The sequence below is a fragment of the Archocentrus centrarchus genome, unplaced genomic scaffold, assembly GCF_007364275.1.
Source record: "Archocentrus centrarchus isolate MPI-CPG fArcCen1 unplaced genomic scaffold, fArcCen1 scaffold_50_ctg1, whole genome shotgun sequence".
Lineage (NCBI taxonomy): Eukaryota > Metazoa > Chordata > Actinopteri > Cichliformes > Cichlidae > Archocentrus > Archocentrus centrarchus.
The window spans coordinates 900,785-918,015 of NW_022060273.1; the positions used below are offsets into that span (position 1 = coordinate 900,785).

The window sequence follows — 17,231 nt, forward strand, 5'->3', positions numbered from 1 at the left end:
AAGGCTCCTTCTTCCAGTCTGGCCAGGGGGCTTGTGAGTGCTGACAGAGCCACTTGCCTTGTTTCAGACAGGACTAGTTTAAATATATAGTATCTGGGGAGCCACCCCAGATCAATTTCAAGACCTTGAGGAAAGGACAAAACCACCTCTTGAGTCTGCAACTACACAGGAATTGCTACCTTGATGTCAGTCAATATACAGTAGGACCTCTTGTCTGGGTAACTATACTGCAATATGGCAGTATGTTTTGGGTCACTGTCATATTGGAAGACCCTTCCACAAACTATCTTCAGTGTTCCAGCTGAGGGAAGAAAGTTCTCGTCCAAGATTTTACAGTTCACGGTCCCGTCCGTTGGCCTCTCAATGTGGTAAAGTTGTCCTGTACCCTTAGCAGAAAAACAGCCTCAAAGCATAATGTTTCCACCTTCATGCTTGACTGTAGGGATGGTGTTCTTTGGGTCATACTCAGCATTTCTCTTCCTCCCAGCATGGGTCATGTTGGTGGCAAAGAGCTTGATTTTGGTTCCATCTGACCACAGCACTTTCTCCCACACCTTCTCTGAATCATTTAGATGTTCACTGGCAATCTTCAGATGCATCTATACATGCGCCTTCTTGAGCAGGGAGACCTTGTGGGTGCTGCAAGATTTCAGTCCATTACGGTGTAGTGTGTTGCCAATGATGTTCTTGGTGACTGTGGTCCCAACTGCCTTCAGATCATTAACAAGCTCCCTCCATGTAGTTTTGGGCTGATCCACCATCTTTCTCATAATAATCCGTGACACAAAAATCTTGTATGAAGCTCCAGACTGAGGGAGACTGATGGACATTTTATATCTCTTCCATTTCCAAATAACCACACCAACAGTTGTCACCTTCTCACCAAGCTTCTTGCTGATGGTCTTGGAGCCCATTTCTGCCTTGTCTACAGTCTTGTCCCTCATGTATTTTTACAGTTCCTTGGTCTTGCCCATAGTGGTGGACAGGTTGGAAGAAACTGATTCTGTGGACAGGTGTGCTTTATACACGAGTTGAGATCAGGCATATCTGTGATTGATTGATTATTGGAATTTGTGTGCCACATGGGTACACACCCAGTCTGTGGGGGCCAGAATTCTGACTGGGTTATGAGAGATCAAATATTTATTTCATGGACATGCAAATCAATTTATCTTTTTTTGTTTGTTTTTGTTTTTTTGGGGGGTGGGATGGGTGATATTATTCCTCTCTCCATTAAAATTAAACTACCGTAACAATAAGAGACTGTTTATTTCTTTGTAAGTGAGTAAACTTATATATTCAGCAGAGGATTATACAATTATTTCCCCCACTGTAGATACAGTATTGTGCAAAAGTCTTAAGCCTCTCATTTCTTTATATTTTGCTGTGAAAATGGGAAGTAAGTGCAGAAATTTATTGAAATGTGCAAACATACTGTAGCTCAAATTGCTGAAAAAGTTAATGCTGTTTCTGATAGAAAGGTTTCAGAATACACACTGCATCACAGTTTATTGCATATGGGGCTGCATAGCCGCAGACCAGTCAGGGTGTCCATACTGACCCCCATCCACCACCGTCCAACATCTGTGGGATTGCTGGACAAACACATGTGATCTACCTTGCAACTCCCAGGACTTAAAGGATCTGTTGGTAACATCTTGGTGCCAGATACAACAGCACATCTTCATGACTCTTGTGGAGTCTATGTTTCAATTATGCCTGATCAGTGTATAAGGCAAAAGCAAAAAACAATTCTAAAGAACTTGAAAGTCAGTATTTGGTTTGGCCAGCTTTATCCTTCAACACAGACTGAGCTCTCTTAGGCAAGCTTTCTTGTTATTTATTTAGTCTCCAGGAATAGTTCTCCAGGCTTCTTGAATATCTAAAGCTCTTCCTTTGATATTGGCTGAATTTTGTTCCATTCTCTCTCAAGCTGATCCCACACTGCTTCAGTAATGTTGAGGTCCGGGCTCTGGGGAGGCCAGTCCATGACTGACAGTGTTCCATTGTCTGTTTTTATATCCAGGTATGCTTTTACTGCATTGGCAGTGTGTTTGGGATCACTGTCATGCTGAAAACTTTAAGCTGTTGCCAATCAGATGCTTTCCAGATGCAATGCACAGTGGATCAAAATCTAACCATAGTTTTTGGCTTCATAATTCCATCAATTTTAATAAGCTCCCAGTGCCTCTGGCTGAAATGCAGTCCCAAATAACAGAGCCTCCACTGTGTTTTACAGATGGCTGTAGACATTCATTGTTGTGCCGTTCTCCTGATTTCTCCTGGTATTAAAGACCTGTTACCACTGATATATAATCCCGTTCTTGTAAATTTGGGATATCTCAGCCTTTTGTCCCTGTTTCCCTCCCTTAAGAATGGCTTCTTGATAACTACCCTCCCACTGAGACCATTTGTGATGGATCAAATGGGTCAACTGAAGGGCCAGATGCATGTCTCAGATCCTGTCAAGGATTTTTTCCTATTCCATAAGGACATCAGGCTGTCCTAAAAGCTCCCTGAAAAACCTTCAGCTGATCCAAACTGCTGCAGCTAGAGTACTGACAAGGACTATAAAGAGAGAGCAGATTTCTCCCATATTGACAAATCAGCTGGCCAATCAAGCACAGAAATAACATCAGGTTGGTTCTGCTGGAAAAGGAAATCAGCATCTCCATTAAGCTTGTCAGCAGATGGAAGCATGAAGTGTTTCTGGTAGACGGCTGCTTTGCCTTTGGACTTGGATAAAAAACACAGTGGACATCAGATCATCAGAAATTAGAAGGGCACTCAGTAGAGCGCATACTTCCCCCACCCCAAATTTTCTATATGTCGATACTAAGCTGCAATAGTTACCAGCCAATGTTGTCATACTCCAGCATAAATTACAGGATCAAAAAGACTAAAATTATATTTCACTAGCTTTTAAAAACTGTAAAATATTTCAATTTAAAAATTTGATTCACATGGACAGATGACTGTATTCATAAATAATCACAGATATACACACATCCATTTTGGTTACAGTCACAGAGAATGGAGCTAAGACACATAAAAGTACTTCCTGATATTTCTTGGGAGTCCCATATTCTTGGTTCCTGGTGAAACTGCAGCAGTCTAATGTGTGGAATGCTGCTTTCATCTGAGTCACGACACGGTTGATGAGCTTCGGTCAAGGAGAAAGAGAAATTTAGCTCTATGTGGACACCATGCTGGGATAAAGGCACTCTGTCGTAGTCATGGAACAACTCAAACACTGGTCTTTGAATGACAAATGTGAGTGAATGGGGAAACAAACTGCATCAAGAGAACCTTTGTGCACCTTTCACAGAAATCTCTTAAACAAGGACACAGATTTGTTTTTGCACTCCACCTAACTGACATTTAAAGAAAACAAATATTTCATAAATTTTAGATTAAAATGTTTCAAGTTATTTTGCTAACAGACAAACAGAGGTGAAAACATAACCTCTCTCCATCTATCAGTGGGCGAGGTAACTATGGAAAGTTCACAATGCATTTCAAACACCTTGGATTCTGTATCTCTCCACTTTCTCCAGACAGAGTGGAGAGTACAGTAATAACATCCACAGAACAAATTCTGAATTTACTTTAATCTGAAAGTGATGGCCTAGGGGAGAAGAAGAGGGTTCGTCACTGAGAGGACCCTGGTTCAAATCCTCGGGCTGGCATCACTGTGGGTCCCTGAGCAAGCCCACCCCCCCAGGTTGCTCCCCGGGCGCCCTTTGGCTGCCCCCTGCTCCATGCTGTGCTGTGTGTACTACATACTCCATGTGTGTGATGGGTTAAATGCAGAGAATGAATTTCACTGCATGTAAATGTATGTGACAAATAAAGCTCTTTCTTTCTTTTCTTTTCTTTCTTCTTTCAAAAGAGGACTTTGGACCACTGACCAACAGTCCAGTTCTTTCTCTTCTTAGCCCAGGTAGAAGCTTCTGATGTTGTCTCTGGTTCAGGAGTGGCTTGAATGTCACAGATGTCTCCTTTGGTGTGATGGTGGCTCATCACGCATGGAGACCAACCTCAGTCCACTCCTTGTGTAGCTCTCAAGTTCTTGAATCAAAACACAAGAGCAACATAGTCCAAACAACCAAACCAAGGCAGGAAACACAAAATGGCAGCACAAGGCTGGAAAAAGAGTCCAAAAACAAAACATAAGCGACGAAGCACATCAAAGACCCAACCATTCAGGGGGCCTGCCAGGGAACCCACAAGGGTGGCAACATAGTTCAGAGGGCCGACCGCAATCCCAGTGCCGGTGGCAAGATAAAACGGGAGGCCGACCGTGCTCCCAGCAGCAGCGGCGAAGATGTGGAGGAATTGGAGGCTGGCCGCGCTCCCAGCAGCAGCGGCGAAGATGTGGAGGAGTAGGAGGCTGGCCGCGCTCCCAGTGGCGGCAAGGACGAAGGTGAGCAAGAGGGACTGCAGCGCTAACTAAGGGGACCAATATTAAACAAACTGGGGAGACCTGAAGGATTGAGGGCACTGAAGGCACTAAAGGGGCTGAAAGGACCGAAGCTGAGGGTGCTGAAGCTGAAGGGACCAGAGCAGAGGGAACTGAAGGGACCGAGGGGACCTGAGAAGAGGGAACCTGAGGGATTAAGGGGACCTGAGGGGCTAAAGCTGAAGGTGTAGGGACTAAAGCTGCGGGGACCGAAGCTAAAGCTGAGAGACCTGAGGGGACCAAAGCTACAGAGGGGACCAAAGGAGCTGAGGAGGGACCAGAGAGGACCGGAGGTGAGGCTGAGGGGCCTGAAGGGAGTGAAACTAAAGGGACTGGGGGAACTGGGGGAGCTACAGGGCAGACCGAGAAAGCAGATGAGGGGCCTGGAAAAACTGAGGGGCCTGAAACTGAGGGGACCGAAGCTACAGAGGGAACCAAGGGAGCTGAGGCTAGAAGGACTAACACAGAAGGGAGTAAAACTGAGGGGTCAGCTGGGGGGACCAAAGCTAAAGCTGAGGAGCCTGAGGGAACAGAGGAGCCCGAGGGAACCGAAGCTACTAGGGGGACCAAAGGAACTAAAGCTGAGGGAGCTGAGAAGACTGAAGGGACGAAAGAGCTTGAAACTCCAGAGTGAGCTGAGAGAGCAGAGGGGACCAAAGGAGCTGGGAGAACTGGAGCTGGGGTAACTCGAGCGGGAGCGGAGAGCTTTGGAGCTAGGGGAACTGATGCTGAGGGGAGCGAAGCCAAAGCTGACTGAAGGGGAGCTGTTACAGCTGGCGTGGGCATCATGGAGCGTGGTCGTGGCTTGGGTGCTGCTGCAGCTAGTGGCTGTGACGGCTGATGTGGAGGCTCTGAAGCTGGTGGCTCTGGTTGCTGACGTGGGGCTGCTGCAGGCGGCTGCGAAGGCTGATGGTGAGGGGCTGCAACTGGTGGCTGTGGCTGCTGATGTGGAGGCTCTGAGGCTGGAGGCTATGACGGCTGAACCGTAACTGCCCCCACCCGAGGAACATGAACGGGTGCAGAAGCGGGCCTGTCCTTGGCCGCTTCCACCCGCAGAAACAAAACGGTTGTGGGTACAGAATGTCTCTCAGGGACACTGCTCACAGTCTTTTCACGGGCCAGTTCATTAGTAACAGTGTCAAACACAGTCGTTACGCCTCGAGTTTCACAAGAAGAAATAGGAGCATCCACTGACTGCATTAGGTCGGCAACAAAGTCTTTGATCACGGCAGGCAAAGAGTTCAAAAGCCAGGGAAAACTACGAGTCAGTCCCTTAAGACTGCGTGCAGTGGCCTTCTTATTCTTCACACTGGGCTGTTTAAGCCATTTTTCACATAACTCCAGCACATAACCCAAAATGTCCTGCTTCATTTCATTGTCCACAACGATAGTCTTTGGAGAAGCACACAAACTGTCATTAGCTTTGGCTGCCTTTGCAGCAGGGAACATGAGGTTGGAAGTTTCAGCTGACTTGGAAGACTCAATACAGTCCTTAGCCACCTCATTAGGTACAGAGTCTAAAAACAGTTCTTGATTTAACTGGCATTGCAATAGGGTTACTCACAAAATGCCCGGTGTTGCCACACACAGGGGCGAGTGAGAAGAATTGTCCTAAACACAGAAGGGCCAACACTTAATCACACAGGAGCACAGGAAGGACCAGAACATGGAAAACTAAACAGGAAACAAACTAAAATTCCAAAAATCCTGAACAACCAGAAAACAAAAAAGCAGAACTTCACAAAAACTCAAAACACTGGGCCACTGGCCCAGGATCATGACAGTCTTGTGATGCTGTGGCCTAGACCACAGTGAATGTCCAGACATTATTGATGAGTGCGATACATGCTGCTACCAGCAGGTGGAAGCTCAGCATGTTTTGGTGAACTGGACTGTTGGGTCACACTCTAGTGGGTCATTTTCTAAATACTGTGTACCGCTACTGTACCGTTTCATCTTCGTCTCCTTCACCCCCTCGAGGGGGCTGATTAGACTCCTTCTAATCAAATAACCACGTCTCTCTGTTGCATCTGTAAAGTGGGTGAGTGAACTTCATGCCTCGTCCATTGTCATGCAGAGTTTTAATTCAGATGAATCTGGGGTTACTCTCTACCTTTCATGTTACCCAGCCCATCAGAGGAACTGTACCCTTACATCACTTTGCTCTGTTTGGGGTCTAAGACATTACATTGATGTGGCTGCCGGGTTCTCTAAGACCCTGCCTTGTTTGCTTATTATGGGGGACACAAGAGATGATGTGCTTTGTCCAAAACAGACATTTTGATTCAATTTCAGAATCATGTTGGATTGCCATGAAGGGTATTCTACTTGGGCTTTCTCCTGTACCTTTGCCTGCTTTCACAGAGTTAGTGTGCTGACCCCCATACTGTGGCGACGGTGGTTTTGTGCAGCCCTTTGGTCTGCAACTGAGTTGTGCTAAATGCAGATTCCTCATGACTTATCCAGGTATTAAATGCTATCTCTGGCAGTCAGGAAGAATGAAACAGAATGAGTTACTAAACTAACCAAGATTCCAAGATGAATTCTGCCAGCGTCTGAATCTTGATGAGATTCTGCAATCGTGTGCCAGGCTCCTTTATCAGGTTGTGTGTCACTCAGGTCATGTGTGACTTTGTTGGGATTATGTCTCAACTTCTGCAAAACGGATATCCAGGTATTTCATCCCATCTCTGGCAACTATCCAGAATGCCCAGAGGCTTGGTTACATTTGTAACTCTTGTGACTCCAACTAGTGGAGACAAGGCCTACAAGATCGGTTGCCAACTATAGCAACGCTATACTGCTCAAGTATTCGCTCGTCTGCCTTCACATGTGTATGAACTTGAATGACATCCCATATTTTTAATCCATATGATGTAATTTGTACGTGGGCCCACCCTTTGCAGCTATAACAGCTTCGACTCTTCTGGGAAGTCTTTCCACATGGTTTAGGAGTGTTTATGCGAATTTTAGATTATTCTTCCAGAAGCACATTTGTGAGGTCAGACACTGATGTTGCTCAGTCTCTGCTCTAATCCATCCCAAAGGTGTTCTATCAGGCTGAGGTCAGGACTCTGTGCAGGCCAGTCAAGTTCTTCCACACCAAACTCTCTGTTGAAACAACCCCACACCATAATCCCCTCTCCATCAAACCCAGACTCATCCATCGGACTGTCAGAACTGAAGAACATTTTAAAGCATATGAAGAGTTACAATTACCGTTGTAGATTAACTGTTTTACTACTCTAGCACCACCAAGAGATTTTTCAATTCTTTGGCAGATATTTGATCAAATACCAAACTACTGATGTTGTTGATTACAACCTCAGCTGCACTCTTATTTGGCTCTAATTAATGTTAGCGGTCATATCCCAAATCCATAAAACACTCATTTTCAACTGGCTTCCAGCCAATAATATGTTCACAATTCAAATGTTTCTTCCTCATAAATTTACCATTTTTTTTTCAAAAGTTGTTTATTTTTTTAACCAACATTGGCCTTAATATAGTGTCATACTGTAAAGAATCTACTTAGCTTTGTCCATTTTTTCTATTGGACATTAGAAACCCATTTAGAATTAGTACAGTGGTATGGAATAAGGACAATGGCTTGGTGTGTTTGACCCTACATTTACAAATAATTGTGAAATCTGTAGGTAAATCCAGTGCTGCAAAAACAGTACAGTACTGCTGAAAACATAAGTGTGACAAAATTGGGTTTACTTTATACAAAGCAGTGATGAATCATGAAATACCAGATGGTTTGGTGACAAATTACTCTATGGATTTACTGTATTATTGATCCAATGATTATACGTATTCCTCTATATTAAACAGACTCAGGGTTGAGAGAACAAGGCACTACATTCAGTAGACAATGGTTTACATCACTCTGACAGCCCCACTCCACCTGCTTCTGCTGCAGAAATCCATAAATTCATAAATTAAGAAGTCTGTGAAGACTCAAGAGCATAAACGAACATTTCTCATAGGACGCTACAGTGCACAACAATGAGGATCATTACTGCGTTGAAGTGCTCCCTCAAACTATTCCTTCAGCATAAACATGTACACAAATATTTGGCACCATATTCTTCAATGTGATTAAGATTTTAAGAATCATTACATTAATATTCAGGCCTGGAATTATTCCTATACTCAGGAAATATAGGTAAATGTAGGGCTCTGGCACATGTATTGCACTGGTGATCGAGAAGTCTGCATACCAAAGTTTAAGCTGCAAAAGCATATGCACTTTATTGACCAAAGACATAAGGGAAAAACTATATACATTGATATATATTCCCAACTTCCCCAACATCTAGAATAACAGTTTTAAAAAAGTCCTGGTTTTATAGTTTTTTTTTCCCACCCATGCTCCAGGGTCACTGTCCATGAAAAGGTCCACAGTTCCAGGTCATCCAATCACACTCCAGTATATAGTGACAGGAAGTAGATATACAAAAGGAAAATGGGGTATATGAGAAGGGGTTTCTTTGTTTTAAATTCATCTCCGACGAGCAGTGAAGCAGCACTGTATGCAGCCCAGAAAACTCCGAACAGCTGAAAAATGAGAACAGACATTAATTCAGAAGCAACAGCAAGCAGCTCTGATCGCAGCCACAGGCTGGAAAATGTCATTGCTTATATAAAAACTACAATGCTAGACATTTTCATCATGCTGTGGGTCATAAAAGACTCATTTACCAACAATTTCTTGTCAAAGACAAACTTTTTAGGCACCTATTAAACTGACTGCTAACAACAGTAGCCATGTTCTAATTACCTGATGACTCTACTGTAATCTTGCTGTGAGTGGCTCACTTGTCCAAGTAAACCTCTTAGGCAAGTTTGTTGCTCTGATTTTTCTAGCAAATTGCATTAATGTAAACTGACCCAGGCTGGAAGACCTTATAGTTTCACCTTGTATTTTCTTTGGAGAAGAAGGACTGGGATTTGGAACCAGGAGTTATGGAGGACTGAAACTGACAGCAATAAAATGCCTCAACAAACATATCCACTGCTCACAGATTTTTAATCAGAGTATAGCATCAAAACAATTACACTTCTGGGATATTGGTCTGGTCAGGTAACCCTTTAACACAGACCGTCACACTGCTGAAACGCCCTTTGACACCCAGTGTGCCACGATGACACATTTGTGTAAACACCCTTTGCATTACCATAATTACAGGATGGTTTCAAATTCTAATTCAAATGGTTTCTGAAAGCTGAGAAACTGAGCTTCAAAGCCAGCATGTAGTTATTACGGCAATTTCTGTCACGCTGTTGCAGAAAGCCTCCGAATCCGCTCCTTCATTCATCTCCCGCCTTTACACACACCGCAGGGGCAGCGGAGGTGTGGAAAAATGTGGGGCTCAATACTTTTGCACACCGCACTTTTCAGTTTTTTATTTGTAAAAAATGTTTTGTATAATTTTATTTCCACTTCACAGTTGTATACCACTTTGTGTTGGTCTTTCACATTAAATTCCAGTGAAATATATTTATGTTTGTGGTTGTAATGTGACAAAATATGGAAAAGTTCAAGGGGTATGAATACACATACAAGCCACTGTACATCCATGGAGGGATGCACAGAACTCTACAGGCTGGGCAACGGCAGTCTGACTGCCATTTAGGTATCAGGATGAAATCCTTGGACCCACTGCAGTGGGTCCTGAGTTCCTCCTGATATACCACAATGCCCGGCCTCATGTGGTGAGAGTATGCACGCAGTTCCTGGAGGATGAAAGAACTGATACTATTGACTGGCCCCCACCCTGACCTGAGTTTAGCTGCTGCAATGAAATGTCAGCAAAATGGACTAACCTGTCACATCATTTTTTCACCTTGAATTCAGCCCTCTGTAGGGTGATAATTTTCATTTGTATCAAACAATGTGACGATGTTTGTTCCTAATGCATTACCTAATCCATATCAGTGTAGAGATCAAGATTTTTTTCACATTGAGATCTGGTGTGTTTCTTTAATTTCTTTGATTTTGTTTTATTTTTTGACCACCCTTTTTGGTTTCCTTTCCTCTTTCTTCTTCATCCCTTCTCCTCTTCCTTTGGTAATCTGAACCTGTCAGCTCTGGCATTGCAAAAAATACATGATACCAATGCAAATAACAAAAGAAAAATAATAACAAGAGGAGTCTATAGAGAATCTATAGAGTTCCTTTCAGCAAAGTAAATGTGTTAGGCACAACTGAGCATTCAGACCATAATTCTGTTTGCTAAAGGGGATGGGGAGCCAGGCCAACTTTGCAGAGTTTAATGTAAAATCCTGCTTTCAAATGTATTACATTCAAACTATACAGTTGGGGAGACTTAAATCAAGTAACATTGGGCTTTTTTTGTATTTTTCACATAATTCATACATGAGAAGTGGCAAACTTCTGTCAATTTTCTGACGATTGATTAATTAAATGATGTTTACAGCTCTAGCCATAACATAGAAGTATTAGCTAAAGTAGTTCCTGTGTAGTGATTATAAAACAGAAGTTGAAGTGTTTAGGGTTTGATGTGTAATGGTTCAAAATATTTATTTTTAGCCTGGTTTTTGAAGTGATCGATTAAACGATCAAAAAATCCCCACTGACAGATTAGTCAGTGTTGACATTATATTCTTTTGCATCACAAGGCATTAAGCACACAGACTTTCCTTCCCCACAATGATAACATGCACATATTTTATCCATTTCCACTTTTATACAACATGAAAACGTAAGACACTCATGTTTATTAAAGTGACTCACTTTGACTAGTGTAGAAACCACCTCGAAGCCTCCAATCACCAAGAGTAGAGGGGCTATGACGATGAGAGGAAGGAGGGAATACCCAATCACTCCAAGGACCTGACCATAAGAAACCTGCTCAGGAGAACAACAGGTTCAACAGCATGTTGTTTAGTTACAAGTTACAGTCATGTCCAAGCGTATTTTAACTAGCTGTACATGTCAGCTGGACTTACTTCTCCACCAAGAACACGAGCCAGCAGGAAGATGGTTAGTGATCCAAATATCCAGATGGTGATGATCCAAGACACGACCTACAAATGCAGAGAACAGTTCAGTGTCAACACTGAAAAGCAGAAGGATGAATTATATTCTCTTAGCCCACAGACTGTAAAACATACATTCAGGCAGGTGAAAAATCAAAAGATCTGAACCTTCAAACCACTATTATAAAACATCTCCATCCTGATGGGAGTGGTCCTCTGCAGGACTATAATGCACCCATTCATGGAGCGTGAGGGCTCACTGAATGGTGATGTGCGTCGTATGGCATTCACAGTCACTAGATTTTAAACTAACTAAACTTAGTTTATTGTATTTCTATACATAAGGACTTGGTATGGACTTGATAAAACACATTAAATAACCCTCAAGAAGCCAACTGGGAATAAATAATACAGAATGGAGTTCTAGCTAGCGCCTGATCGTCCACTGCTGCACCTTGCTGAGGTATCATTGTGCCGGGCTGAGAATTTCTGCTGTTAGCTACTGGAACAGACCACTATCATCACAGTTAGCCAGTGGTGTGGCCATTAGCATTAGCTAATGAGAGACTTTACTGCATTTTGTCGTTATAGAGATGCACTACTTGCAATTTTCTTCACCAATTCAGATTTATTTTTTATTTTTTTTGAAGTGTGACTTGCTGATAATGAATTTGTGGATTCTGATTTTCTAAGAACTATAACCAACAGCAACACAAACAAAAATCAACTTTTTGGAATAAAATTAATTATTAAACGTTACAAGTTTCACTTAAACTGCAGTAAGTTACATGATCTTCTCTGTTAAGCAGCTCCCTGCTCTGCTACTGGAAACAGGTACAAATAATTCTCTGAAAATGAGTTACTATACACCCACTTATACCTTACCAAACAAAAGCAGGTTACTTGTCTCATTTGGATTCAGCACATCGATAACCATAAGAAATAGCATTTTATCTCCAAAGCACACAAATTCTTAAAAATTGCCTAGTTGAACAATTCAGCTAATGAAATGTAACCCACAGCCGATTAGTGCAGATTATAAAGTGCAGTGCAGTTGAGCTAAGGAAAACTGCTGCCTGATATGACCAATGTAATTTCAGGCTTTAGATATTTTCTGGATTCAGTATAAAATAACAGAAACAACAGTAACAATCATCACCACTTCTTCAGTTGTTGTTTACTCCATAAACATCTGTTTCAAATACCTGCCAAGCAACCCAGGAGGAGGACCCACTGTATTTGGTCTTGCTATAGTTTTTTTTTTTTTTTTAGACACTGCTGGACCAGCAACATGTGTCCAGCAGTATCTAAAAACATGTCTGAATGCAAATGACACAGTGGTGTTTTTTCTGTTGTGTCCTGCTCACCCTGAACTGGCCATAGATGGAGATCATGGAGAAGAGCAGTACCACAGCCAGAGGGCCCCAGAAGTCCGGGTTGTCTCTAACCACCTGCCGGTTGTAACCCAGTGATGGCATTGGCATCAGCACACATCGAATCTTGTAATAGATGTCCTTTAAGTCAATGTCCAGCTCCTCCCTGCTCACAAACAAACACAAAACCCCCAAACAACAACAACAACAACTACATCAATGACAGCTTTGGACAGAGACTGGCTAGAGGATCACAGATAAATAAATCAACAAAACAAAATCGAGCAATATAGGACAACAACATGACATCATCAGGGCTGGTGTTATAGTCAAATCTGACCCAGTCAATTTAAATGGCAAAGGTCATAAAAGCAGGATCTACAGACTAGTGTGCGCTTTGATCTCTGCACTGTTGTGTGTTCAAAGTAGCATAAAGTGAACTAACTTGCTCAGAAACAGCAGTATGTCAATATCTTCAACTGAAAGTGAGCCCATCACTTCCTGTCATATATCCTGTTCCATATTAAATATGATCAACATAATCCCTGTTTTTTGTACTCTTGGCTCTGTATTATGCCATAGAGAGGGGCTATTCCTAATATAATCATCTCAGCCCCACTGCTCTGGCTGTGAGTACAGAAGCTTCCCCATCCACTGTTACAATCTTTTGTTTATAAGGAAGAAAGTTGGCTTAAACGGAGGGTGAGGGAGCTGAATCGGCATGTTTCAGACAGGGGATGAAATGAGGAGCTACACCAAGGCCTACTACAAGTTTATTATGACGGTGAATCCTACAAAGCTACTTTTGTAGTGTCCAATAAACGTGAAGCTAGAAATGAGCAAAATAAATCCCTTTTAAGTAACCCAATGATGTAGAAACATTTCACTACAAACAGTCCCACTTCAGTTAAAGAACTGTACACAAGGCACCTTCGCTTCTTAAAAAAACAGTTCACTATTGTGAAGTGTCTTCCCCTCAGAAAAATCTCAGGCATCTTACAATGATTTTTGAGGTAGAAAAGAAATAAAAATACAATTCTGACTGACAGCTACTCATACGTTATGATTGCAGGAAAAAAAACTTTTGATTTCACTTTCAAACACTGTGCAGGGTCATCACATGTCACAAATCTTAAAATGAAAAGTTATTCTGACCACATCTGTCATGTAAATCTAAAGTAATAAAATTGACAGCAGGCTCTCCAGGCATGTAAGAAAAGAAGACTTAAGTGAAGTAGTTTCTGCTGCAGTTGGAGCTGCTGTTTTGATTCAGTGCTGAGTTAGCCTTTAACAGAAGTGGGGGCTACCACAGTTTTTCTTCACTATAATTCATGAAGCACTCTAATAAAAATACACTGAATGTCAGACATCACGGGGAGCTTAAACTACACACTAACAGCCGAGAGGGAGCCTGTACGAAGGACTGAAATGGTTGGATGAATCACAACGATATTCCAAACTGTTGGTGTGAATGAAGTTGATTGTAAAGACACACCAAGTTGATGTGAGTTATAATACATTTTTGTCTTCATAAGTAAAGCTACACAGCTGGTACTCCTATGAATACTGCAGTTTGCTGCAAAAGTAGTTCAGAAGCATTGTTAGTTTGACTGCGCTCTCTTAATACACTGTGGGTGTTACACTTTCCTTATAAAGTCAAGTGAAAATAAAACTGCCATGCACTCACAGTAGAGGTTTGCTCTCTTCACTATCCTCCTCCTCCACCTCCAGCAGCCAGCCATAGCCTCGTTGCCTCAGGAAGGTGGTGGCGTATGGGTCTTTCCCACCGTCACTCCCCATGTTCAGTTTAACATCTGGGGTGCTGATGGTGCCGCTGAGCTCTGAGGATGACATATTTGTTTACAGACTGTAATGTATGCTTTTAGCCTGCTGTGGCTCCAGAAATACACACAAGAAAATGTATGATGTAATTCCACCACAATGAACAGGTTCCTAGTCTCAGTGAAGCCTAACCAAGCTGATCAATAATTGTCTTAATTAAAATTAGTTAGTTGCAGCTCCACTCTAAACACAAAGAGCACGATCAATGCAGGCAGGAACTAAAATGCTTTTTGATGAGGAAGATATTCCTGCCTGCAGCCATCACCTTTCTAAACAAGTCTCCTGTGACTGGAAAGGATTCCAGATGAAGATGACTTCTTAGAACAAATTTGTATAGATCAGCAGTGACTTTTCCATCGACGTGGACCCAAATCCTCCCATACCATAACAACAACAACCACCAGACCCTCACAGCTGAGGGGTTCAGGGCCAGTTACTCCATCACCATTTGTGTAGTGTCATTACATTTCTGGTTTAGCCCTTTAACCCGGTAGTCACAGTGACTCTTTTTCAGCAGTTTCAGTGAAATACTGAAAAGTGTGTGTTATATTTTGGTGGAGACGGCTGGGTTTCTCGTCACAACGATACACGGAGAACAGCTCCGAGGTTATCGTAACACGGACAATAACTAACAGAAATAAAGCCTTTAGTTTTCCCCTGTTTGCAACGACATTTTCCACCAGCCACGTATCAATACTTAGTTGTTTAGCAAGCCTAAGTGATGGATCTCTTTATTAACGTGAAGCAATTATTTAGAAATGCAGTGTCAGCTCACAGGGAAGAGCTATTTCTTAGTGTGAATGTACTTAATCCTGGGTGTCTACTCTAACTCATGACAACTAAAATAAAATGCGTGAGCAAATACGTGGCTAGCTCTTTTCAGGCCTGCTAGCTGTGTAGCTCTGCTAGCGCTAGCCTACCTTCAGCCTCTGTCGAAGACACGAACGTGAAATCTCCGTTGGTGGGAGAGAACTGCATATTTCAATTTCTATTACTGCCACACGCCTTGGCTCCAGAGAAATTGCATTTAAATGATCGGTCAGTGACACGTTATTGAGGCTGTCATTAGTCACAACTCTTCAGTGAAGTTCAACTATCGCATCTTGTTTTCTTTCCGACTCCTCTGCTGAACGAAAGCAGGAAGTGCAGAGGAAGCTGGGAAACAGGACACGTCTTGTGATGCATTCAGGTGTCATCACAATGGTCGGAAACTCGAACAAAATCTTTGTTACACTCAGTGCGATATATATATATATATATATATATATATATATATATATGAGATTTCTCATATATAGATATATATGAGATTTCTGGGAAAGGGGTGGAGGGTAAGGGTACCAGAATGGTCTTATTTACCCTAAAGCTTGTTAGAGTATTATTATTTATGACTGCTGTTAATGAAACTTTTACAGAATAATTATAACTTCAACTAAACTTCAGAAATTAACCACATACTTTTTAAAATATTGTAACATATTTTTTAAATGAAATAAATATGCGAAATATTCTCAGTCTCATGTTTTCCTCTCCAGGCACTGGTGATCAGTACAAATGGTTTAATATACCAGAATGAAATTCCCCTTCCAATTAGTGCCATTTGACTTCAATATTTAATATTAAATAATCTCAAAATGCATCAGCACAAAATGCTGTTAATTTGACAAATCATACATAAATATTCTGCTACAATATTATTCGGCTTTACAAAACAATCTGCTTTGAGGATGGACTTTTTCTGCTTTCCTGCTGAGTGTCATCTGCAGCGTGTCGCCCATCTTTTACCCACATCTGCAAATATCTGTTCAGGGGACAAGGCAGTGCCGTCCATTTACCGAGATCATTAGGAGACATTCAAATCTGAGAATGAATAAATATGTGAAAATGACTCATCTCTGTAATGTGCCATTACAGTTTCAGGTGCCTCAAACACTGTTGCAAAGCCTAGGTGTATTATCTACTAAGTAGAGTTGAGTGTGTTTTCATCACAGATCATCTACAGCCACATCACATATCCATGTGGCTCTCATCTATATCCAGCTGAATATGAGCTGTTTACACTTGCTTACAGTGCAGACTTTTACATGATTCTTCTTCATGGGGAATTGCATAGATTTCTGTAATGCTTCCAATGATATTAATTCATGTGCTTCCAAATTATCTTGTAATACATCTGTCTGGGAAACACAAACCTTCAGATGAACTCATGTTGAAGTGTTCTAGCCACACTTGGACTTAAAACAAAGACAGGTTAAAAAAAAAAAAATGATGTTTTTTACATTTGGAATCTTGACAGTCTATAAACATCGTATAATTGAAAATTAAGCAAACTACTATTGGGAACTGGGAAATTTCAAAAGCAGAATGCAGAAACAAAAATGGGAGCAGGCCTCATTCCTTTCCTTGCATGTTGGTCCTCACCTGATAATGGGTCCCTAGGACGTACATTCTGCTAACATAAGTACACAGTTTTCGAACCAAAAACTATATTGTATAGCAACATCACTACAGATGTGACTGTTGATGAATTGTATGTTGAGGCAAAA

The 17,231-nt window shown here is 42.0% G+C and overlaps 1 protein-coding gene across 2 annotated transcripts; it reads right to left on the minus strand.

Moving 5' to 3' along the window:
* Window positions 1–8,693: 8,693 nt before the first annotated feature.
* yipf4 (Yip1 domain family, member 4) lies at window positions 8,694–15,850 on the minus strand. 2 transcript variants are annotated; one of them, XM_030725268.1, is made up of 6 exons: window positions 15,606–15,850; window positions 14,531–14,684; window positions 12,838–13,009; window positions 11,441–11,518; window positions 11,226–11,324; window positions 8,694–9,025 (listed from the first exon to the last, which is right to left on the minus strand). In XM_030725268.1, exons 1-6 carry the CDS (start codon window positions 15,661–15,663, stop codon window positions 8,888–8,890), a joined length of 699 nt encoding a protein of 232 aa, XP_030581128.1. In that variant the 5' UTR covers window positions 15,664–15,850; the 3' UTR covers window positions 8,694–8,887. The 2 variants fall into 2 exon arrangements, with proteins under 2 accessions (XP_030581128.1, XP_030581127.1); XM_030725267.1 differs by having other exon boundaries at window positions 11,226–11,339.
* Window positions 15,851–17,231: the final 1,381 nt, after the last annotated feature.

What these genes read in the sequence shown, in the direction of transcription:
- yipf4 (XM_030725267.1), bottom strand. Translation starts at nt 15,663, where the DNA reads ATGCAGTTCTCTCCCACCAACGGAGATTTCACGTTCGTGTCTTCGACA. An exon ending in GTCTTCGACAGAGGCTGAAG is followed by an intron (nt 14,685 to 15,605) that starts GTAGGCTAGCGC and finishes TGTCATCCTCAG; the next exon opens with AGCTCAGCGGCACCATCAGC. An exon ending in TGGTTTCTACACTAGTCAAA is followed by an intron (nt 9,026 to 11,225) that starts GTGAGTCACTTT and finishes CTCATTTTTCAG; the next exon opens with CTGTTCGGAGTTTTCTGGGC.